Here is a 24,276-nt window from a genome sequence, read left to right on the forward strand (position 1 = left end):
TACCTAACCTCTACCATCGTTGCCCAGTTTAGGACATATGTATTGACAGTGACAATCTGAAGATGGTGCTTGCTATGAAGAAGAGTACATACAGTTTTACCTCTCTAACGTCTCGCGATTCAGGAGACTTTGCGCGATGTTAAGGGTGTTAGAGCAAAATTGTCTTTATCCTGATTGGCTAATGACTCGTTATTGTGATAGTGCTGCTCCCGCAATCAAAGACAAAGTCTCATTTTACCTGCATCATTAGCAGCGAATTCCTACTAATGCCAGAGTGGATGCTACTTCTATATTAAAAGAGGCTCTTCTATGTGGGTTCTTATCCAGGCTAAAAAGTTGATGCAGGTTCTGTTCCAGGCTAAAAAGATGATGCAGGTTCTGTTCCAGGCTTAAAAGATGCAGAAAAGTGGGGACACCAAAACCCCGAGCATGAGCACTCATTTCCTCTCTGGTGGGGGTTAGAAAACGTGACGCCAGAGAAATCGCCAAACGCGACGTTAGAGAGGCTATATTATGTAAGCGCGTAAATATGTAATAAGTGGTAATAATAAACGTTATATCAAGAATCATCAAATACATCGTTCGGTTTTACAAATATTCACATCAGCATAAATTATTTACACTATTTTTCCTTTCACCATATTTCCTGTTTCAGCTGTAATTTAACATACGCGTCAGCTGTAATTTTCCAGGCCTTTCAAGGTTTAAAATATAATGTATTTACATAAATATATATTGTCAGAGCTCATGTATTGTATAATGTAATGTAATGTAATGTAATGTAATGTAATGTAATGTAATGTAATCGTCAAGTCTGTCATAAAAATTCTTGACTAATTTTATCAATTTTCTGTTATCAGAGAGATTGTGTATGATTTATTACTATTTTTGTACCCAATTCTTTATTTCGATAATGCCGCATTGAAAAATTACGTTAAATAGAAATTAATTTATAATAACCGTAAATTTCTTTTTAAATTTGAAAATTGATTTTGTATATTGTAATGTTCTATAATATTCGCAATATTGTGCGTTCGGTCTAAACACAAAAATTGTTGGTCAATGGAAGGAAAGATTACGTGTGTCTCTCTGACGTCCTTGTCACCCGATAGTAAAATGTCAAGCAAATCATCGTCCAGTTAGGCAGTAGATTTGAATCCGTGTGCTCGTCGAAAAATTTTTCTGTGATGTTAAATAAGGCGTAGCGTAAGATCCGGAGCATTGAACGTTTTAATATTAGTAGTATTAAACCTTTTTGAATCAAGCAAGGTAACAGGTGGTTATCTAGTGGCAAGTCCCCAATTATTGTAAAAATAACCGTATATAAATATTATAGTGTCGATTATGTCTACACCGACAAGCAACACAGCATCCTCAGACTTACACGTGCGTATATTTTTACAATGACGAATCGAAGTAATTTTATTGCCTATTTATCTGTATTCATTGAAGTATATAAACGTTATTATTCCGTAATAAAAGAAGCGATATATGTGTCTTATATAATTTTAAAACACTAGCGATAACATAAACAGTTGTACCGGGTGTCTAAAAATTCACTCTTGAAACAATGGTCCATTAAGTAATTTCGATTGATTTTTGTCCAACAAAGTGTAAATACACATCTCATCAATTAGGTGGGAAACGGAAGGCCGACGGCAAACCTGAATTTATACAAATTTATTCACTAATGTTACGCGTTTAACAATGGATCCACAGGTCGACCTTATAATTATGTGAAACTATGTAGAATGTAATTCGATGGCTATCGATTAATTGCTTCGACCACCGGAAATGAAATTTTGATTGTTTCCGTGTAATGAAAATGCATTGAACAATCTAAAAGTTCAATTCACGAAACAATTTTGGTAAACGACCAAATATATTGACACTATTTAAACCATCAAATTATATTTATCGGTGAGAACCAAATAAAGCTTTACTGTAGATCTATTTGTTGCGCTAAAATAATCAGGGTACATTCTATAAAATATTTTCATTATTAGTTTTGGAATTGTACAAAGGTTAACAAGTAGCTAACAGGTTAACCAGTTATTACACATTTGATTGACTGTGTGCGCTCCCATAGACGCACCTACACTGGGTGAATTACAATGTACATAATATAATACAATTGATTGAGGCCTCCGCGGGTCTATTCAAATTTACGTTGATAGTAATTATTTAATGTGTATACAGATGAGATTTAAACTTTTATTTAAATTGATTTCCATTTACCAATTTGGTAAAAATAAGTATTAAAATCAAGACGAAATTGTAAGTTAATGTCTGGTGAATTATACCAGTTTCTAAAAATTTATTTGCCCATATAATTACGTAAGAATGCGTAAGATTTGAATTGTTCAAAATTTGCACAGAACACATTTATCCCGCGTGCGTAATACTGCCGGTAATATAGCTATAAATACTCTGGAATAGTAGAACCGTTCTCAGATCGAGGGAAGTATAATCTATTTTAAAGGGTAGTGTCTTCTGTCTGACCCCATGTAGAAACCGGTGATTTCTCGGGAGGTGTGCAGAAAAATTATTTCCAAGCCGGCAACCGTTTCTGCTTTTATCTTCCTCAACAAATCGCTTACAGTCGGGAGTGTTGATCATTCTTTCCGCGAAGTATTTCTTTTTTTACTTACACATACTCACTTATCCATCGTACGATTGCGACCTTAGCCCCGTTGTCAGCATTCTTTCGCGAATATCCTAAACACGTGCTATCCGATCAACGATGCCAAACCTGCGAATGCTGGTGAGTCAATTAGAATTACGGAAAAAAGACAGCTAAATACGAAACCATACCAGGCATTGTTTTTCAATTAATCGTCGATACAAGTGATTGTTGTCTTTGCAAATTCGATTAATGAGATTCTTACGTTGTGTCTATGATTAACCTCTTTTCTAAGTCGCAGACGAATGTATTATTATTTAACATTATACTGTACTTTTCTTGCATTCTTTGAATGTTCACACGAGACAGCTACGTTGCGAAAGAGACCCCGATAGTACTTGAAAATTGACACACACATTTTGCTATTCTAATTTCAATGAAAATTGATGTCCCACTTCATCTTGGAATTCGTGATTTTATACGACAATTCTAAGAAAACAAATTTTCATTTTACACCTGTTATTGATATTTGAAGTTCTAAGCAACTTGTTTAGAATATTATTGCAGATAGAGCCATGTATCTTAGGTCAAAGGTGCAGCTACAATAATCATATGATAGTAAATCATAAAGTGACAATAAATTTCACAAGAACGTTACACGATTGAAGCTGATTAGATTTATACTATATTTATTTTGTAACGTATTTAGAGATTCTTTTTTGTTATCAATTGAAAAATTTATTGTTTTCTTAGGTGCTGCCAGCATTAGCTGCTGTAGGAACTATAGTAGCAATAGGATTAGCGGTGAAATTCTATAAATGTTGGAGCAATGACAAGAAAAAGAAATCTCCTCATCTACTGGTTGATCCAGTTGTTAAATATAGTCTACCACTAGTTGAAAAAGAGATAATAAGCCACGATACAAGAAAGTTTAGATTTGGCTTGCCAACGCCAGATCATATTCTAGGACTGCCAATTGGTCAACATGTACATTTAACAGCAAAGATTGACGGTGAAGTTGTTATACGTTCTTATACGCCTGTCTCCAGTGATGATGATCATGGTTTTGTAGATCTTGTGATTAAAGTGAGTAGAGAGATAGCAACCGATCATTTACAAATTCTACAATTTTGATACTAAACAAAAATTTGTTTCAAGGTGTACTTCAAAAGTGTGCACCCGAAATTTCCCGAGGGAGGAAAGTTGTCTCAGTTTTTGGAGAATCTGAAAATTGGGGAGACAGTAGATTTTAGGGGACCATCTGGTAGACTTGTCTATAAGGGACATGGGAAGTTTTCCATAAAAATTTTGAGGAAAGACCCACCCGCAGAATATAACGTTAAAAAGGTAACAAAGTTACGCTAATGTATTTCATGTTCATTAGAGGTGTGCGAGAACCCGAAAATTCTCGGGAATCCCGACATATCTGAAAATCCTAAAATTTTTGACCCGTTCCGACCCGACATTTCGGGCTTCGCACACACCTCTAATGTTCATAAAGTTCAAGATATAAATATAAATTAAAAATAAATAATTTCGCAGGTCGTAATGCTAGCTGGTGGTACAGGAATCACACCAATGCTGCAATTGATTCGTGCTATAGTAAAAGACACCACAGACGAGACTCAATGTTCCTTGCTCTTTGCGAATCAAACAGAAAAAGACATATTGTTGCGAAATGAGTTAGACGAAATCGCGAAGGACCATCCGGATAAATTGAAGGTCTGGTATACGCTGGATACCAGTGGCGAAAATTGGGCCTACAGTACAGGACACATAAATGCAGAAATGATAGAAAAACACATGTTCCCGCCATCGTCTGATACTCTCGTACTTATGTGTGGTCCACCGCCAATGATTAATTTCGCTTGCAATCCGAACCTCGACAAACTTGGATACGATCCAAAATTGCGATTTGCATATTAAAAGCAACAAATTGCTCTTTCGTTGCACATAACTGTAGACTGCATTTGTCGGCTTATTAGTAGGTCCCTTTGTTGAACAATATGCCCGAAAGCATTTAAAAAAATGCATTTCACCGTTTCATGTAAATCGCGTGTTAGATACGTGGTGCCACTTCAAATATTTATGTGGCTACTTGCATAATAATATTTTGCACATGACAAGATTCGTGACAGTATTTCGAACGGTTAGATTCATTTAAATTATTTTCCATTTAGAATTCGTATTAACGTGAAATAACAATCAATGATAATATCTATAGTTGTCCACAAAAAAAAAAACAACAATAATGCGTTACAGATTAAAGACAGTAATTTTTAGATCTTTGTAATTCCATATTTTCTATGAATGCAGTTTTTAATAACTACCGATTAAATATTTTTAATTTTTTATAAGATACGTCGCCAGTGCAGAGGTTAGTGAAATAAACGCTACGTAGGTTAAAGCATTTATTGATGTTAAACCTGTTGTATTGTTATAAAAAAATGATGATCACAAGTCGTCCTCATTGTTTTACGAATCCCTCTACGTACTTTATCCAACCAGCGTTACAAAGATTTCACGCGGTATAAAATGACAACAACATACATTATTTGAAAAAACTCGAAGAATCAGCATATTGATATTCATAAATGCACAATTAATCTAGATATTTATTGACGTAGTGGATGATACTTGAAATCAAGTTTTCGACCATCTGATTAGAAAATTAATGTCACGAATAAGCGGTGCAAACAAGATTAAAGCAATGAAGAAAAATTATTACGTTTGCACGATTAACAACGTCCAGTGTCCTTGACGCGTTTTCTGGGCGCTGCTCGTAAAATATCATCCACGCGTAAAATCATTTCCGCTGCTTCCGCCGCGCTAAGTAAAACTTGCCTCTTCACGATCCAGGATTCGGTGATGCCTAGTCGTTTCATGCACCCGACTTGTCCTTTCTCCATATCTATAAGAAATCATATTTTCACTTATCGTTCTATAGTTTAACACTAGGTTTACAGGATTCTAAGATACAAACTTACCGAGACCCATTGTCTTCTCGCCGGAATTATGCAGAGCCCGGAGTTTGCTAACTAGTTGAGCTGAATCGTAACCAGCATTGTCGGCAATAACGGTTGGTAATTGTTGTAAAGCTCGAGCAAACGATTCCATCGCGATCGCTTCTTTCCCACTAGTTTTAGCCGCTGCTTTCATCACGGCGCAAGCCATTGCCATCTCGCTGCATCCTCCACCATAAACGATTTTAGAATCGCGAATGGTGGCCGTTAACACGCACAAAGCATCGTGCAAAGATCTCTCTGCCTCGTCAAGAATTTGTTGCGTGGCGCCTCTTATCACTATCGTACAAGCTTCTCCCAAAGCAACATTGGAGAATTTCAGCAGCGTATCTTCGCCTATCATTACCTGGAAAAATGGCACTTTAAAATCGGCCCATCATAATAAGGCAATTTAAAGACGTACCTGTTCGATGAGACCACAATGTCCAAGCTGTACCGTTTCAGGGCTATCGAAAGTGCTAACAATTTCTCCGCCAGTAACCAGAGCTAATCTCTCAATACCGTCGAAGTCGGCATGTTCGATCGCCATAATACCAGCATCGGCAAACAATTGTTCAGGGTAATTGTAAATTAATTGTCTGTTGATGAACACGTTGCAGCCGTGCTTTAAGATCTTGTCAACTTTGTCCTAAATTAAACATAATTGTTATGTAATTATTAGTAATGTTAAAACTATTTTGAGCAGTACTGGAGTACTAAACTGTACCACCTGAGATTACTCATAACCTGCTCGTTGCATAAGAAAAAATTTTAAACAGAAGTTCCTTCATATCAAATAAATTGTATTATAATATGGGATATTTAAATATGTGAATCGAGAGAGTATTCACCCCATATACCTTAATACTCGATTACTCTTTCAAATTGCACATTTAAATATTACACGTTATGAAACAAAAAATTAAGATCGCCCTTTTGTCTCGATTAAAAAGTGAAATATAAAAATACTAATTATTACATAGTATTTACTAGTTAATGTCTAACAACTTTTGTTTAAAACATCTTTTGATACAATAAGTAGGTTACCAATAAATATAGGTGGTACAGTTAAGTGACTCATCCAGTATAATTACCTTCATCTTCTCTTTCTCTGCTGCCTCCAATTCTGCGATTTTCGCCATTGAATCAACTCGAACCCTGGATCCAAATACCTGTAAACAAGTACGCATGTTAGTTGCAACCCATCAAAAAGTCTCATTATCGTAGGCTTGTATTTGTGCCATCTCAACGCACTTTGATTTTATCCGTGTCCATAGGTGTGTTGGCTATGAGTATCTTAGCATCGACCATTTTTGGTGGTTGGTGCATTCCTGGTTTTTTGTCCAACAAAAATCCATTAACTAGATCAGACTTCGCCAGAGATCCTCCACGCTTTTTGATTATTTGGATGGCCGACAAATTGCCTGATCCCTTGAGACTCAGCACAGCTTCCAATGCGAGATAGCCGAAGTGTTCTTTGTGTTGAGCCAAAATTTTCGAGCTCAGAGTTGTACGCGCGATATTCAGTAACTCCTCGTGAAAACGTACATGATGCTGAGAATTAGAATAGTCTACCGCGATGCTGGATAAAGCTTCTCGAGCTGCCTCAGTGGCTTTCCTCCAGCCAGAAATGATAGTTTGCGGATGAATCTTCTGATCGATTAATTTCTCTGCCTCCCTTAACAATTCGGAAGCTGAAATAAGAATTAAGGCATTTTATTTAACTGGATCTGGCTGGGTGAACGTTTGATACCAAAGCTTCTTTAGCTTGAACACTACTGCTAAGAGGCAACACTTCAATAATATACTACTTTTTAATTTTCGGTGCCACACACACAAAGTCCACTCAAAGGATGCTACTGACAATTCCAATACGAAAACGTAAACTTTCAACAAGTACCGGTGACTATGTGGGGCTCATTGGTAATCAATGTGTTAATAATATACAAACCAAGGACTGTTACAGATGTAGTCCCATCGCCAAATTCGTCGTCTTGTACGCGAGACATATCAACCAGAATTTTGGCAGCTGGGTTGTCCACACCCACGCTTTTGAGAATGGTTGCTCCATCATTGGTGACTTGTACCTGTCCCGCAGATCGACCGTGCGCCACCAATATCTTATCCATACCTTTTGGTCCAAGCGTGGATTTGACCAAATCACCGAGAGCGATTGCTCCCACGAATAAACTTAGCCTGGCAATTTCTGCCTTTTCTTCCTCCGCCTCATTCTTGAGGATCCTAACAGGATTCAAGGACACCTGCGTAACAACATTAAAATTGATCATTAATATACTTCAAATGAAAATTCAGCGTGTACATTGATTCATAGCGTGCATTCAAAACGTTTCTAGACGCATTGTCCCTTAACAAAGTTTACTTTATGTAAAAGTTCATATTTAACCTAACCATACATGAAATCGATAAATTAATAACCACGAATGTAATGAATCCGTGACTTTCAGAAAATAATCGTTTGGTGTTTGAAATCAATATAAGAAATGAAAAAAGTCCGATTAATGACACACGTGCGCCATTTGTCACACCTTCAGATACGAAACCGGGCGATGAAAGTTTACGAGTAATTATATAAATTTCTGATGATACTAATACGGTACCCATTTAGTATGCACACTAGAATATCAAAATCAATTAATTACCATTCTAAATCACTGTTAAAACGATCGGACACAATTTCTTCGAGAATAACGTTACTTCAACTCTACAGCAAAGCACAATTACAAGGAATTATAGTTTTGCAGATGGCGCTTCCATCTACAACATTCAGAATATATTTTCTGTGCTCGTTTTCCGTTGGAGCTCTCCTTTATTGGTTAAACGGATAGACGTGAATTGTTCGTAGCAAATCAGATAATAGCTTCGGACTTGGAGGAAATGGAATATACCATTCATAATAGAGTTTCAGAAAAAACTGCGAGAACCTTCTTTCGCAACGTAGATGGCGCTATTGCTACAACACACGTCGCTTGCGACTCTAAATTGAATTCCTTTTAAGGCTCGTTGAAGGAACAACTACACGAATTGATAGATAACTATTCTCTATCGAACATTAAACTATCACACACTCGTAAACATGAAATTCACTCTCGATGCAGGATTTGTTTAAACGATGATTTAATAGCTACTATTTAAAAGAAGTATTACGAATTATTCAAATCTGTATTTGTAGGTAAAACAGCACACTGGATCGTAGCAGAGATAATCAATCTCTAGAAGCTCTAGAGGCTCTATTTTTGTGTCACATCCTACCGTATCGGTCGGAACTAATATTGTGGAACTAATATCACAGACGAGATGTAAGAATAGACCATTTCAGTCACCTCATCTTATGCTTTTTCGTGTCGCACGACATGAAATACCGTGAGAATGTTCATGGTTTACAAGTTATTCTGTACCTTGAATTCTATTACCTACCTTCACTAAAAAATTAGGTGGCAACATGGTCAAAGGAGTGCTTGTCGACATCATTGGGAAAAGAAGTTGTTATAATCATTACACAGCCAGAAATAATAAATTTTACAGTGAATTGCGTACGATAAATTAATGCGTGCGAATATTCATGGCTTAAAAGTTATTCTATATCTCGAGTTCTATTAGGTATTTTTACTAAAAAATTAGATGGCAAGATGGTCAAGGGATTGCTTGTTGATACCATTACCAAAAGAAATTGTTATATACATTAAACAGCCAGAAATAATAAATTTATCAGTGAAATTTGCGTATTTAATTGAATTGTGTCTGAATTTACTTTAGACTAGCTCGGAATGAGCGAAGGTGGGCCTTCATTGCTTTCCTTGTTCACCCTGGGACCACCTTCACCATTTTGGTAAGGTCCTTTCAATTATTAACCGAAACACACCTTTTCTTGGTCCAAAAATTACAATTTTTATGGTCAAGAAGTTTATTGATGATTCTCTTTGTTTACTAACAATCTTTGAATGACGTGCAGACTGATATACAAAATAAGGTACATACAGCTCCGTATTTTTTGATTCAGTGATATGTCTTTGAATATACACGCGTTGTTTGTTTATTTACATGACTGTTGCAAAAGAAAGTTTATTCAATGTATGCTGCTAATAAATGTTTACAAAAGAACGACGCTACAGTGATCACAGAATATGCTTAGCTAAGAAAAGTATTCGTATAGAAGGATCATGGAAATAAAAAAATATAGTTTCTTATATTAATAACAATATGGAATGTACATTAACTTGGAGAAGTTATTGCGTACACGACTTGAACATTTTTACATAAATATTTGTAGTAGGAGTGCGTTTAACAATATGTCATTAATGTCTGATAGATGCGATGCACTTTCAATAACAATTTCGCCTGGAAATTGAAGTTGTAAAGACAGTAGAAATTTTAGTACAGGGCTGTAGATCACTATACATTATATCAGAACTATGCAAGTGCATACGTGGCATGTTAAATACAATTTTGGATTATTTCATTTTATGTATTCTAGTTATTTTTACTAATTGCGTAATTATAGTAATGTTTGGAAATCTTTTTGAACCACACCAAATAGAGTAATCTTTAATATTGCACAATATCGAATACATGTACAATGTCTACAGGTACAAGCTCAGTCACAGCATTTTGTAAGTTCTCCCATGTTACTGTAAAAATTTATTTTCACATTCATTCCATACGAACACTTTTGCTTCTCACGATAGGCGTATTATGTAGCTTTACAATGCTCTGTTGTAATTTTATGAAATTGTAGTAGGATTTCCGTAAATGATAAAATTAGTATCTGTAATAAAATTGGGTAATTTAATTCAGATATTTGTAAAACCATTTTAGTAGAATGTAATATTGTGACTTTGTTAATAAATATTCATCTGCAAACTATTCTTGAAGGCCTATTACATAATAAAATAAAATTTCACAGCATTAATAAATATGCAATATACAAGTCAGCTTCTACATTTTCTTTCCGTATGTGATCTTGAAAATTTGAAAGGACTTTCAAACGTTTTTAAGTATACTATGTAACAAATAATATTGACTCAATTATGCAAGAGGCCCCTGGTATTTTGTAATCTATCTAGACAATCTAGACGCTACCCGATCTTAAAAAATTTATTGAAATGTTAATTTTAAATTGTAAATTTGGCTTCTAATTATCCGTTATTCGTCGAGAATCATAAATCGTGATATCGCAGAAACAATTAGCAGTGATTAGTGAAGCATTCGTCTTATTTATCGCTGATACAGAAATATACATACTTTATCACCGATTTCTATGAAACAGTTACCAATAATACGGCTTCATTTCGCGCAATTTATTGTCCGTTTATACTTATAATTTACGTAAATTCGGGACATGGAAGTGTTGTCATTTATCTGAATATTGTTATCAATTCTTATTATTCCAGAATTGTTACTTCAAAATTCCTTAAATTTCGTTTACTTATAACGTGGCTCGAATTCAGGGGATTTCACTAAAAGATCAATAAAGTTTCTTGAACAAAGTAAATCAGTTGAATTCACTCTTATGAAAAGTGGTATGAAAGCGAGTGAAAATCATGAAACAACTTTTACAATTTGTTAAAGATTCTACTTTCAATAAAACTTCCATAATTCTATACAAGTAACGTTAGGAACCACCTTGTACTTCAAACTCAAAGTTATAATTCGTATTGTTTCATTCTTATTTTGACTGTTATTACTCGATGAAATTGACATTTTTCTTTTCAGAATCGAACGTTTCCCTTGCCATTGGAGTTACATAGTAATTGACTCCGCATCGATGGTGTCCGCAAATCGCAATTGAAACGCTGGACATCATTTGCATAAATTATTTCCATAAGTTGTAGGAACACGATCGAACGAAACTACCGCCAAGGTTCAGTTTCGTTATACATTCTCTCTATGTTGTCACGTAACATTTTCTCCTGGTCTGTAAAATAAAAAAAAAAACTCTGTGTAGAACGACGTAGTTTGAAAATAATATACTAATTTCATGAGACCTGTATTATGTCATTATACACTAATCGGTTGCTCCAGATGGTATACATAAATAGAAACACCTAAGTATTTAAGAAAAATTAAAGTATCTTCAGAAAACGCTTTAAAACAATGTTAAAATGTTGGTAAATCTTCGAGAAACTTTATTTATATTTATTTTAGTTTTATATTTCAATATTCATACTCATATTTCATTAGTTTTCATAATAATGATCGTGATCTCAGAACTTCTACTTGCACATGTTTCTTAGAATACATTCACTAATATTCATAGCAAATAGTTATCAAGGAAAAATATTAAAATATTCTCGTATTTACTACACCATTTTAAAAGTGCTGAACGAGTTCGAATTTTGCTACTCACATTTAACTACATCAAGAAAAATTCATACATATGGTACGAAATAGAACGAATTATTTTAAAGGGAAAATTAACATATACAATTATCTCTAGATTGTTAAAGTAGTTGCTTTCTGTTAGCTGCACTAATTCTAAAGAAATGACAAAAAGTACGTATACGTAAAGAGAACTTGTGAAGTCGTGTGTAATGTTTAAATAAATTTTGATGAAAAATTGTCGCGACACAGATGCACAGATAAATATTTTCGAACACGTATTGAGTGAGGGTCTTACCTTTCGTTAAATTAGCAATTACACACTGCTTCCTAAGAAATTCTAAGCACAGAGTTCGTGACAGGCCGAATGCGTGCATATTACACGTGAATGTTCTAAAAAAATCCAACCAATTAAAAATTAAAACTACAGAAAGTAGGAACACCAACAAAATTCTAAACTGTGCTCTAACAAGTGTATCTACCCTAATTGACCGAACACGATGTTAGCCTGGAACCTGCGATCTTCGGCAGCGATGGCTTCCTGATCTAGAGATTTAGGTCTTGGGGGAACTGGTTTCGAAGCTCTTTCGCATTGCACTGCGTCGAAAAATGCTGCCGTCCAAAATCTCATCGATGTCCAAATCGGTTGCACTCGCAGATGCGTATACAAATATTCTCGGTATGGTTCTAGGCCTGGTACTTCGACTTTCCACAAGAAACATTAAATTGAATTGCAATTAACACGTTAAATGCCACGCTGCGTTGACTCTACGTTTATGTTTATCCTACTCCGCTGCTCTTTCTATTTGACGGTAAATACGCAGACTAAAATTCATTTTCCAAATTGGAAAACTGATTACAGCACTCAGCGTTCCACACGAGAAGTCCCATGAAAGGATTGGTCAGAGTGGAAGGGCCACGCCCCGTTTCACACGTATTTTCAGTTCTAGCTACTCTGTTGGCTAAAGCGGTCGCACATACTATGTACTGTGTGACGTCACAGCCAAAACACTGGAGCGAGCGAGGATCCCTTTTGCCCTTGTGCCGTCCCTTGAGACTTCTTGCGAAGCACGGACCAGTATTGTGCATGCCTCGCAAGAAGTCCTGTGAAAGGAATGCGGAGCTGATTGGTCAAAATGGATGGGGCACGTCTTGTCCACGGTGGGGGGGATAGGCGGAGCGAATGAGGGCTTCTCGTGAGGCACGGACAGTAGATCAGACCTTCCAGAATTAAACGAATTCTATTCGATCCTATAAAATTTTCTAATCAATCCTATAAACGTTTTCGTAAAAATATAAATTGCAAACTACAAAGCTTTACATTTTATGAAGAAATTCGTAACCATCAAGACGACGACTCGGACGACATTATCGAGATAGAAATTTCTGAAGACTCGATTCTTTCGTCTACAACAGGGGTGACGAACTTCTTCTCCAATGGGAGCCAAAGAACGCCCACTACCAATGCGACGGTCCTCTCACTATGGAAGAGAGCAGCTCTCTCACTTCTGACCTAACCCGTGTGCCAGAGTGATGGACATGATATCTGACTCTTCCACTTCCGTTCAGCAGCCAAGTGGAGGGGGCAAAGCCGGAGAGAAGACTGGGGATGGGAGCCACAACTGGCTCAGGAGCTGCTAGTTCATCACTAGTGTCGCCAGATCAAGACTTTTTCCCCCACTCTAATTTCCCCTTCTACCTATAACTTTCTCCCCTCAATTCGTGCTCCGTCCCCTGATCTGGCGACACTGTTCGTCACCCCTGGTCTCTAACTTTTGAATACTGTTAACTGTAGAAAATATGCAGCCTACACTCAAAATCACTACAGTTTTTGTTAGGAAGGAAAGAAGTTCTTTTGTTTCGTTTAACAGAGTGGGGAAGTGAAGAATGATTTTAGTACCTTCGTGGTAGAACGTGAAGCACATGTTCATAAGACTTTTCGCTGGTGCAAAATCGTCAGCCTCGTGGCATTCGAAAAGCGCCACTGCGAAATGTTGCGCTAAGGAATAAAACGAGGCCTCTGTGACGCAAGGGCGGGCTCTTCTCGCGTTCACCACTCGGGAGAACCATATTCTACCAGACTCTGTCTGCAAAACATTCAGAAACGTGTCGTTTATTACAACTGGATCGAAGTTATTCGTATGATATTGGTTTCGCGTCGGCGATTCAGATTCTTGATACGTACGAGAACCATTTGTCCAAAGTTTGCTTTCTGTTCTTGTTCAACGGCGTTTGGAGCGTCGAACAAAAGAGGTACGAAGGCTTTCATGAAGTCCGCGGCAGCTTCTTCCGATTGGCTGTCTGCCGACAAACTGGAGGCCCAAGATTGAACTGATCCTGATGAGCCTAAATTTTCAATCGGTCAAGGTTGCATTCTGTTTTTATTTCAAAGTGAAGTAATAATTGAGAATCACTCGTTAAAATAATCTGTACCTGATCTGTGCCACATTCTACGACCGTCCATATTCGAATCTAAACTCGTGCTAGGTCCGTAGCCATCTTGATCGCTCGTCGAGTCACTGCTACAAGGCATATCTGAAATAACAATCTACAGGAAACACTCTTCTAAATTTCTACTAGCATATCTACTAATTTTCTAGTCGATACTCAAACATGGTGCGTGTATCACATTAAAGGATGGTATATCGCATTATTGTTATTTTAACACCTCCAAGGACGCGTCTAAGCAGAAACGTCTACAGAAACAAGAAGGGTACAGTGATGCTACCCTACTATAACACATTTAGAATCTAATCGCACATTTTCAAGATGTGGATTGTAGAAAAGCGCAAATTTTTGCGTTTAAACAATTCGGGGTACACGGGGGATTGCATAAAAGCGCAGTATTTTCGTTTAAACAATTTCGGGTACGCGGTGGATTACATAAAAGCGCAACATTTTATGTTCAAACAATTTAGGGTACACGGCGGATTGCAGAAAAGCGCAACATTTTAAGTTTAAACAATTTCGAGTACGCGGCGATCCTAAAGCGAACAATTCTAACCTGAACATCCATAGGTGAACATTTTTCCAGCATAATTAAGAATAAGTTAGAAACAATGAATCGTTCCGACAGATTTCTTTGAAAAATTATCGTCGAACTTATCATAATAATTGAGCAATTATTTATCTCGGACTGTGTCTAAAAGAATTTCATTATACCAATTAAATATGTTTCGTTTTGCATATTTGCTTGTATCAATCAATTCGCTTGAAAATATTTTAACAATTTTTATACAGGAATTTGACTAAATATATAATTTCGTTGCAGGTGGATTTTATTACCTATTAATCGTTCATCTGCCGGATTTTTTATACGTTAATCGGTTATCTGGCTATATTATACTAAAAAGCGTGTGATTTTACAAAATTCCAACTACATCTTGGAATTACTCAACAACGAACAGTAAAGTATGAACAACATCTTTACGCAGAGGGTGAATTCGCGTGAAAGCGTTCAAAAGCATCCTTCCACCAAGGGAAAATATTTTTCACACAATCAGCATGAGTCTAAATAGACACTATTGTGTCCGCACTGAAGAGAAAGCTTCGACATATCAGCTACCACGGCCACGCAAGAAAGGTGACCAAAATTCGAGGTACAAGCGATGACGTTCTTCGTGGAAATGTAGAAACGTGGTTATCATAAAACAAACATTTCTCACGTGAGAATTCGGTTTGTAGGTAATACATTCTTGTGATAAAATATTTCTCAAGTTCTGAATTTCTTATAAATTCAGTATAACAGTTTATTACTTTCTATGAAAAAAAAAAATAGTATGACTCAACTAATTTATCACTTTCCTCGAGTTTTTTCCCCATTATCCACTTTTTCCTGTGTGACTCCTCTAATTTCTTGCAATCCTACACCTACTGCTTAACGTTTGCTGTGTTCCAGTTACAATGAATGCAATTTCTGTTACGCTTTCTCTCCAAATATTTTGACATACGTGCTTTCTCTGCATCTTTTTATCAGCTTGCGATTTATTATTGTTTTTAACATTATCTCCCACATTTGATGTTTCGAAAATTGTAACTCCATACGGAGCAAATTACACGTCAAGTGCCAAGGTCACGTCAAGGACCATTTAAAATAAACTGAAAATGAAAAAAAAAATTTCGCTCGAAGTATTTTTAGCATAAAGCTTTTTCGATTGTACCACGAATTTTGCTATCTCTGTTTCGCATATCGATTCCGATCGACTACTAATGAAAAACGCGCGAGTGAAAATGTCACGCAGACGAGATTCCGAATGAAACTTTTCCCTCAGCGCAGCAGGAAGAGGTTGACACAAGGATTTTGGTGGCATACGAATGACGCCTGCTGTGGTTCACAATACATTCACATCAACGTTCATTTACCTAAACGAAAAACGACCGTCTGATAGCGGTTCGGGGCCCTGGCTTTGTGACAAAAAAACAGTGACATATGTTATATTATAAAAATAAAAAATCGCTTTCACGTTAAATAACGACGAGAAATAACTTTTTCATAAAAAAAAAATAACGTGTTCCCAATCATCCTAAGTTTACACAAAAGAGATGCAAACCTTATTTCCGTTCTATGAATTACAATGAATAAAATATCTCGTAGTTTCATTAAACTATTCGGTACAGTTTAACATTTTTTTTTACTGTAAAACGTTTAAATATTTTCTTTTCTGGGCGTAGATCCCGGTATGCAATGAATATTTCGCAAAACATGGAAAAGAGGAGCCTCGTCGATAAAATTGGCTCATGTTTTTCCGAGTGGTTATGCAATCTTCTTAATCATTTTAATGAAACATCCACTTCGTTACTCACCTGCTTTGTAATTTAATTTATCAAATGGATCCGGCCCCGTGGCTTTGATATCCTTCTCCTGAAGGGGTTCTATGCTCTCCTGGCTGTCTCTATCCGGGCTATTATCTTCCTCGACTTTATTGTCCTGTTTTTTGTTCGTGGCTGATCTCGAGGATGCTATTTCCTCGTACGTCATGCCCGGCGGGTATTTCCGCGAACATCTCGACATGTTCGCGCTACCCTGACGCTCCAATTTGTGCCTCGCCATCGCTTCATAGTCTTCGTACGATAATCCAGCCCCGAATCTGCCAGCGGACGACAGTGAAAAATTAACTCCGCCGAATAAAATTCTTTCCCGTGCAGTTTGATCAATCTTTTTTTCCTTTTTTACTTATAAATCAGTTTGAAAATAAAAAATTCACGGCGCTTTATTATAAATCGTTATAAACATAGATATTCATTTTTCTCGCATCTTTATTCGATTTATATTTGTATAAATTACCGTAAAGCTTGTCAATGGAAACAGTCTTGCAAAAGGCCCAGTGAGGATTAAGTTGAATTTACATCTTTTTTATTCTCGATGATCATCGTGGATGATTATTTTCTCAATTGAGACCTTCTGTCTTTCCAAAGGAAAAAGGTCGATTCGCATCGTGCGATGTGGTTAGATTTGATTCGAGACCCTTAATATTCCGAATAAATTGAAAAATGCTCGAGAAAATTGATGCGAGAAAGGCGTCTCGCTTTCTTCATTGTTCGAACATGTTTCATAATGTAACTAGAAAATATACCGTTGTATTTACTCTGCGTGCCTCGCAAGAAGTCTCGTGGAAAGACTACGGTATGGAATCACACGCATTTTCGGCTCTAGTTGCTCTATTGACTAAAGCGGACGCACACAGTATGTAGCGTCCGACACATCAAAGCCTAAACAGAGAGGAAATGAGAATGTTCTCGCTCGGGGTTTTAGTGTCCCCACTTTTCTGCACCATCTTTTTAGCCTGGAACAGAACCTGCATCATCTTTTTAGCCTGGAACAGAACCTGCATCAACTTTTTAGTCTGGACCAGAACCTGCATCATCTTTTTAGCCTGTATTAGAACCTGCATCATCTTTTAGGCTGGATCAGAGCCTACATAGAAGAGCCTCTTTTAACATAGAAGTAGCATCCACTCTGGCATTATTAGGAATCCGCTGCTAATGATGCAGGTAAGATGATGCAGGTTCTGGTCCAGGCTAAAAAGGTGATGCAGGTTCTGGTCCAGGCTAAAAAGATGATGCAGGTTCTGGTCCAGGCTAAAAATTAGACTAGGGGGCAGCACTGCACCAGGGACACTAAAATCCCGGGCGTGAGCACTCTCATTTCCTCTCTGGCCTAAACATTAGGTCAGTGGTGGGTACATTTGCCTCGATTGAGCCAAAACCTCCCCACCGTAGCACCCATTGTCCCCTTCTAGTAAGGGCCGTTACCATGGAGAAAGGACGCTCTTCGCCTATCGCGAGTAGCCACGAAGATGCGCGCTGCACGCAAGAAAGGTTGATGGGGGAAGCGGGCGTTTGAGGGGCCCAGCACTGCATTAGGTTTACGCCAGATTAAGACTTGTCTCCCCACTCTACCGTCCCCTTCTACGACAATATTCCCCCACGCTTCCGTGTCACAATGTTATGTGACTAATCCGGTACTGGCAGAGAGACAGGGGGTAACTTTTTCCCTTCAATTCTAGTCAATTCCCCTAATCTGGCGATTCTGGATCTACAGGGGCGTCAACGATGGGAATATTCAAAGCGAGCGAGGGCTCACTTTGCCCCTGAGAATCTATACAAATCTACATTAAATCTATACAATCAAAATCGTTGATTGATTATTTGAATCGCGCAGAACAAAAAATTGAAATTTGTTAGACACCTACTATCCAAAGTGAAAGGGTGAAAATTTGATTTGTTTCGCTGTTGGCGATGTCCATTGAAATATGATAGGAATAACATCGGGTCTTTTGGTCAGGACTGGAGTCATTTAAAAGAACAGTTATTAGACAGAGATGTACCTGGGGAGTCTTAATTTCCTTCTGGCCAGGGGGTCCTCCTGTTTAGAAGTCTGAGGTGGTGCTTGCGGCGAAGAGGGCGGTGTCGACGGGGTAGTGGTAATTTCGCTTTCTTCTAAACTGCTACTCAGAGCTGAGCCTATCCTGTTTCCCAAACCCTGGAGATATTCTCCGCTCCCTCCCAACGCAGACCTGACAGACCTGAGTGCACCTCTGGTGCGCCCAATTAGGGTCGCTCCACCGGTGGATGGTAGAGCCGTTGTTACGTCTACCATCTTCTACAACAAACACGTGTAATAAGCATCTTCAAAGTTCAACAACATCATAAGCACACGCTTCATAAACATCATAAAGCCAAGGAAATAAGTCATTAATAAACTAGACATTTAATGGAAGAGTGGGAGTGCGCTGAGGACACTGTGTCAGTTTTACGCAAGCGCTGTTACTTTTCGGAAAATTTATAACAATGGAAAAAAGTGTTTCACGTTCGCAGAACTCCAACCATTTCAGCTGGCTTGTAGCATCGTTATCTGCACAATGGTAATTTTTCTGTTTACGTCAGTTGTCCATGTTTTTTCTATTTGCCTGAATTTCAACAGGCGAATTATAATTTGTTATATATGAATTTCTGAATGTTATTTTGATGGTTGTTTAATAGTAGTGGCATGAGAAATGACAATTTCACGGCAAAAAGGTTTCATTTTATGGTTTCATTTTATTAGCCTTGTTTGAAATTAGTGTTTACAGCAACAAAAATTTTGTACGATAAGTTCGTTTTAAAATAGAGAAATATAACTGCGTACTTAAAATGTGGAAAACTCTTTAGTCAGATTCAACAAATATTCCGTTTCTGGTTTCAGCTATTGAACAAAGCCGTTCTCTAATCCTTCGTCATTTTTAAAGCTGCGCAATGCAAGCCATCGCTTGAAATGCAGAAAATCTGGTAATCACTATGTAGGCGGTCAGGGCTGAACATGGGTGGGCGGTCGAAACGTTCCTAGTGAAATTGCGGCAATTCTTGAACCGTCATCGGATGGCTTAAATCAAGCGGAAGAATTTTTTCAAAACGGTGCCAAAAATATCTTGCAGTTATGTTCACTTCCCTTACATGCGAGCAAGCTTTTTACCTTTTTTAGTTTTCTTTTAAACCGAACCTTACATAAAAACGCCCTCGAATTTTCGACTTTGTGAAACCAACGTAGTGTTATTGAATTTTTCAAACAATTATTTGATGAAAATTATTTGACGGGAAAAACTCGCTTCTTTCAAAATGGAAGAAGACAATAATTTCGGATAAGAACAGAAATTAGCATTGGGATCGAATGTAGGTCACTGTGGACGTTTATACATACATATGTATGTATGCAGGTATACATACGTGCACACGCGCCAGCGGAATATCGAAGCATTGTACGAAGAGCGATAAAGATAGCGGTACGAAAAGGAGACAAGGCACTAATATACATATAAAGTCGAAATATTTTATCGATATCGGTGTTGAAACAACATTTCTAACTCTGAATATTTATAACATTTAGTCACATATACTGTGATCTCACACAGAATTTTTAAACACTTCGTTTGCGCACACTTTTAAATATAAAAATCTTTGGATATGTGTGTGCGTGTGTACTTGTCAATTTAAAAGGCAATCAAAATTAGACACGGACCAATTTGAAAGATTAGTGATTGCGCTTGACGCTTTTGTTAACATTCGACATTTAACATGTGGCATTTTGTAACATTTAACATTTTTTGTATTGGAATTGAATTTTATTATCAGTGGCAATCGGCAAATGCTAGCGGTATTTATAGACATATCTATTCAATCTCATACGAGAGATAATAGAATATGGCATTTGCTGTTAATTAGAGAGAAGCGAATTAACGGTCAATGCGATGGCATAATGACGTTACCGAATAATCTAATATTAATCATAACCATACTGTCTCGAAATTTGCGAAATTGTTTTTCATTAAATTCTAACAGCTATTTGTAAGAATGGGCTTTTTTAAACTCGTTTCTATAATATTGTATAACTTTCTTTGAAGTCTGTAAATTTATCGCTTCGATGTCCGTAACGGAAAGTCATGTAATATTTCAAACACGATAAGTCGGCACGTGGAGGTACTATTATAATTAGACAGTGCACATTAGACACATTGTTGCACGACATTTGGAGCCCGTGACAAAAATATATTACAATAATACATATCATTCAAAGTCTCTGGAATTCTGTAACAAAAGTTTGTGCGTCAATATTCCTAATAATTTATGTTATCGGAAATGTAATGCATACAAAAGTTATGACAACGTTGTGTATAAACAGCAAACATAATACTGCGGTCATCAATAATGTGTCTGGCAGCAAGCAAATTCAAGCAGCGTTTACACGTTATACAGGGTGTCCGGGTATTGTTGGTACAACCGTGCACAGGGTGATTCTATGTGAGTTTGAAAATGCAAAATTCGAAATGAAAAATTCGAGTTTGAAAATGCAAAATTCGAAATGAAAAATTCGAGTTTGAAAATGCAGGGAATCGTCTGACGCGTCTGATCATGATCAACCAATTCTACTTCCGACTAAAGCACGCGAACCCGATGGATCTTCAAACTCGATTTTCTCGAACACAAAGCCTCGAACGGAAAAAGTTTATTCTTTATTTTCGATTCGTCTTTTTCATGTAGAAAATCACCCCCTTCTCGGTTACATCCTGTTGCAGAAAATCTTTTACTTCCATTCAGATTTACTTTTCAGCATATTTTTATGTCTGCTTTCATCGGAACTTATATCTCGAGAATTCTTTTGAAAAAGTTCCACGTTTCCAAGATTTCAATGTGCAGCTTATATTAAAAACTTCGAGAACTCTCTCGGGCTCTGGTATAGATATTTCGCGCAAAATACAGTGATAGCGTTTCTTTAGTGATCGCGGATTCGGTACCTTATCGCGAAGGGAGGTAGATCTATCGAGGATGGAGTTTCAGAAATTATCGACAGTATTCTTCAGCTTGAAAGCTTCTGAATAGAATGGGAACTAGAGTGAAAAACATCGATTACCAGTGAGATACGGAGAAGCCGTAAAGCCAGAAATGGTTTCGGGAATTGCTGGGGATACCCGTGCGACTACTAACGTGGTAAGAAACTATTATACATTGTTCCGTGCACTGTAAAAAAAAAAAACGCTCCTACGAATAAGGAAATGAAATAGTTGACCGTAATACGCGTAAAGTCCTCAAGAAATACTTTCATCTTTTTCCTTTAACTTCATCCGCGTTGTATGATGTAGCTTCTGATACTTGTGCCGGCGGTTACGCTCGCTACGATTACCTACCGCCACGTTATCGTTATCATACGTTCGTTACACGTAGACGAAGTGAATGAGGACTTTGCAATTAGCGTACGCGATACAAAGCGGATGTTTTTCCAGATAACTTGGATTGCCGAAACCGCACCGGTCGTAGCATCGATATTAAGCCCCGCATAATTGTTAATAATAGAAACGAATGACTATGTGTATGAAATATATACGTGATGTGAATGAATATATACTAAAGAATGTTAAATAAATAAATTCAGAATTTGTCTATGGACCGACTGTAAACGTATAATTTCACATGAGTTTTTATTATGGAAATATCGAATAGGAAAGTATTGTTCGATATGTTTCATTTGCATTTGCAAATAAATTTAATGACTTTACAATGGTACTACGATACGTTACGAGCAGAGAACGGGAGCGTATACAAACTGTTCTTAGAAAAATCATTTTACGAAATTCCAGAATACCAGTATTTAAGGGCTCTTTATTAAAAGCAATAATAATGAACTGAATGATCTTTGGGGACGCGTGTACGCGTTCCATTGCGTTTCACATATTGTTCCGAGAAATCCGTAAGGTGAAATTTCCGCGAAAATATCTTTAAAAATTGTTGGGCACATCTAAAAGTGGATCATCGATCGTGCCAACATCTCCATTCATTGTTCGATACCGCGAGAATTTCAAATTAACTTACCCACGAACATTTGTGGAGGTGGCGATGAGGCGGATGCAATATCGTGCAACAAGCATGCCAAGGCTATTGGAATTCTAACTGCGATTTTATGAATGTTCCAGTCAATATTCTTCGATGGCTCTACCATTCCAGTCGCAAGCACATTAATGAAAATCTCATACAACTTGACAATAACGAAAAATAGTAGCCAATCTACTGCAGCATACACCTAAAAATATGGACAAGTAACGTGCTAATGAAATACTAACAAATATTTGGACTTTTTCTGCAAGACTGATATTTTAGAAAGGCCATAAGAAATCAACTGGTGCGGGCAATTGGGGGCTTCGAAAACATTTCCACCGTGTTTACGCTGCACTATTTTAGAAATGTAATACTGGATGACCTGTATGATAATGACAGCTGATGGAAAGCGACTCAGATTGTGAGACGATTGAGCTCCGTCGAACCGTCGAATGAGATTGTATCGTTAACAAACGATCGACTGACTTCACTGAAAACATGACGGGTACACACAGCCAGGATATTACTGCAATGCAGCTTTACATATAACGTGCTATTCTGCACCATATTGGTCATTACTCAATTGCCAATTCGCATAATACATATATGAAACGTGATGTGCAATTCCGTTTGTTTTCAAGGGAAAGCTTTTCCCTTAACAATCTCGTTCTCGTTATCACTCAGTTATGTATTCAACACTCATCTTTTTATATATTACGTTGATTTCAGTAAAGTCATAATATTATACAATCGGAAAAAAAGAAACAATAAAGCTTTGAATTTGATTTTTAAAATTCCAAAGACATCAAGCTTCGACGTTTCGTTCCGGAAAAAGTATATTTTTCAATGTTTTCGTTTCAGTTCCAAGATATTGGCTACATGTTGTCGCAAAATGAAAATATGTTTGTTATTGTAACAATCAAAAGTAGATACCGTTCAATGGTGAAGCGAAGGTCCAGTTGGGGAAGCCAGCTACGGTTTTGACACAATCACTTTGAGACACGTGCCTGACTATGAACAATTCTTCGCACCGCAACCACTTGAGTACAAACCGTGCACTGTGAATGTAGCGCAGTTGTTTCCACTGCTGTCTGTCCGATGCATATTATCCTCCCGCATGTGATCCAATTATACCGCACGCATGCGTCCGTCGCGATCAATACAGCTTTCTAAGGATTTACCACTGACTGCTTTGGAAATTCGTCGATACAATAGCACACGAGAATATCACCTTTACCGGTCGACAATCACGCACCGATGCCAGTATGTCGGGTTTTGATAACATTGGTTCCACCTCTTAATCATTCTTGAGTTAGCACAAACAAGGCATGTGTATAGACCAATCGTCCAATGTAGTTTTCTGTCACACCAGAGACGTAGTATAGGAGTAAACCGATCACTATATGGGGCAGAGAGGAAATGAGAGTGCTCACGCCCGGGATTTTAGTGTCTCCGGTATAGTGCTGCCCTCTG

General features: G+C 37.3%; 3 protein-coding genes across 10 annotated transcripts; 1 reads left to right on the top strand and 2 right to left on the bottom strand.

The window, feature by feature from the left end:
• Positions 1-1,117: 1,117 nt before the first annotated feature.
• LOC143355734 (NADH-cytochrome b5 reductase 3) lies at positions 1,118-5,086 on the top strand. 3 transcript variants are annotated; one of them, XM_076790825.1, is made up of 5 exons: positions 1,118-1,269; positions 1,337-1,386; positions 3,377-3,709; positions 3,782-3,970; positions 4,166-5,086. In XM_076790825.1, exons 2-5 carry the CDS (start codon positions 1,345-1,347, stop codon positions 4,547-4,549), a joined length of 948 nt encoding a protein of 315 aa, XP_076646940.1. In that variant the 5' UTR covers positions 1,118-1,269; positions 1,337-1,344; the 3' UTR covers positions 4,550-5,086. The 3 variants fall into 3 exon arrangements, with proteins under 3 accessions (XP_076646940.1, XP_076646939.1, XP_076646941.1); XM_076790824.1 differs by having other exon boundaries at positions 1,120-1,386; XM_076790826.1 differs by lacking the exons at positions 1,118-1,269; positions 1,337-1,386 and adding an exon at positions 2,451-2,764.
• On the bottom strand, positions 5,022-8,442 carry Cct2 (chaperonin containing TCP1 subunit 2). Its single transcript, XM_076790823.1, has 7 exons — positions 8,286-8,442; positions 7,577-7,886; positions 6,880-7,319; positions 6,720-6,797; positions 6,050-6,274; positions 5,611-5,992; positions 5,022-5,534 (listed from the first exon to the last, which is right to left on the bottom strand). Exons 1-7 carry the CDS (start codon positions 8,286-8,288, stop codon positions 5,362-5,364), a joined length of 1,611 nt encoding a protein of 536 aa, XP_076646938.1. The 5' UTR covers positions 8,289-8,442; the 3' UTR covers positions 5,022-5,361.
• Positions 8,443-9,522: 1,080 nt separating this feature from the next.
• On the bottom strand, positions 9,523-24,034 carry LOC143355735 (uncharacterized protein KIAA0513-like). 6 transcript variants are annotated; one of them, XM_076790830.1, is made up of 11 exons: positions 23,737-24,034; positions 22,801-23,008; positions 18,789-19,060; positions 16,765-17,048; positions 16,324-16,365; positions 14,395-14,496; positions 14,147-14,307; positions 13,862-14,048; positions 12,444-12,666; positions 12,260-12,354; positions 9,523-11,557 (listed from the first exon to the last, which is right to left on the bottom strand). In XM_076790830.1, exons 3-11 carry the CDS (start codon positions 19,058-19,060, stop codon positions 11,493-11,495), a joined length of 1,431 nt encoding a protein of 476 aa, XP_076646945.1. In that variant the 5' UTR covers positions 22,801-23,008; positions 23,737-24,034; the 3' UTR covers positions 9,523-11,492. The 6 variants fall into 6 exon arrangements, with proteins under 6 accessions (XP_076646945.1, XP_076646944.1, XP_076646946.1 ...); XM_076790829.1 differs by having other exon boundaries at positions 18,789-19,063; XM_076790831.1 differs by lacking the exon at positions 23,737-24,034 and adding an exon at positions 23,186-23,657 and having other exon boundaries at positions 18,789-19,063.
• Positions 24,035-24,276: the final 242 nt, after the last annotated feature.

This window comes from Halictus rubicundus, chromosome 7 (assembly GCF_050948215.1).
Source record: "Halictus rubicundus isolate RS-2024b chromosome 7, iyHalRubi1_principal, whole genome shotgun sequence".
Taxonomy (NCBI): Eukaryota; Metazoa; Arthropoda; class Insecta; order Hymenoptera; family Halictidae; genus Halictus; species Halictus rubicundus.

Excerpts from the sequence above, each read along its gene's own strand:
- LOC143355734 (XM_076790825.1), top strand. The coding sequence starts at position 1,345 with ATGTCTACACCGACAAGCAACACAGCATCCTCAGACTTACAC. Across the intron at positions 1,387-3,376 it reads CAGCATCCTCAGACTTACAC|GTGCTGCCAGCATTAGCTGC; the intron begins GTGCGTATATTT and ends TTGTTTTCTTAG. Across the intron at positions 3,710-3,781 it reads TTGTAGATCTTGTGATTAAA|GTGTACTTCAAAAGTGTGCA; the intron begins GTGAGTAGAGAG and ends ATTTGTTTCAAG.
- Cct2 (XM_076790823.1), bottom strand. Across the intron at positions 6,798-6,879 it reads TGGACACGGATAAAATCAAA|GTATTTGGATCCAGGGTTCG; the intron begins GTGCGTTGAGAT and ends ACTTGTTTACAG. Across the intron at positions 5,535-5,610 it reads CGAGAAGACAATGGGTCTCG|ATATGGAGAAAGGACAAGTC; the intron begins GTAAGTTTGTAT and ends GATTTCTTATAG.
- LOC143355735 (XM_076790832.1), bottom strand. The coding sequence starts at position 19,060 with ATGGTAGACGTAACAACGGCTCTACCATCCACCGGTGGAGCGACCCTA. Across the intron at positions 14,049-14,146 it reads ACTTTGGACAAATGGTTCTC|ACAGAGTCTGGTAGAATATG; the intron begins GTACGTATCAAG and ends AATGTTTTGCAG. Across the intron at positions 12,355-12,443 it reads ATCGTGTTCGGTCAATTAGG|AACATTCACGTGTAATATGC; the intron begins GTAGATACACTT and ends GGATTTTTTTAG.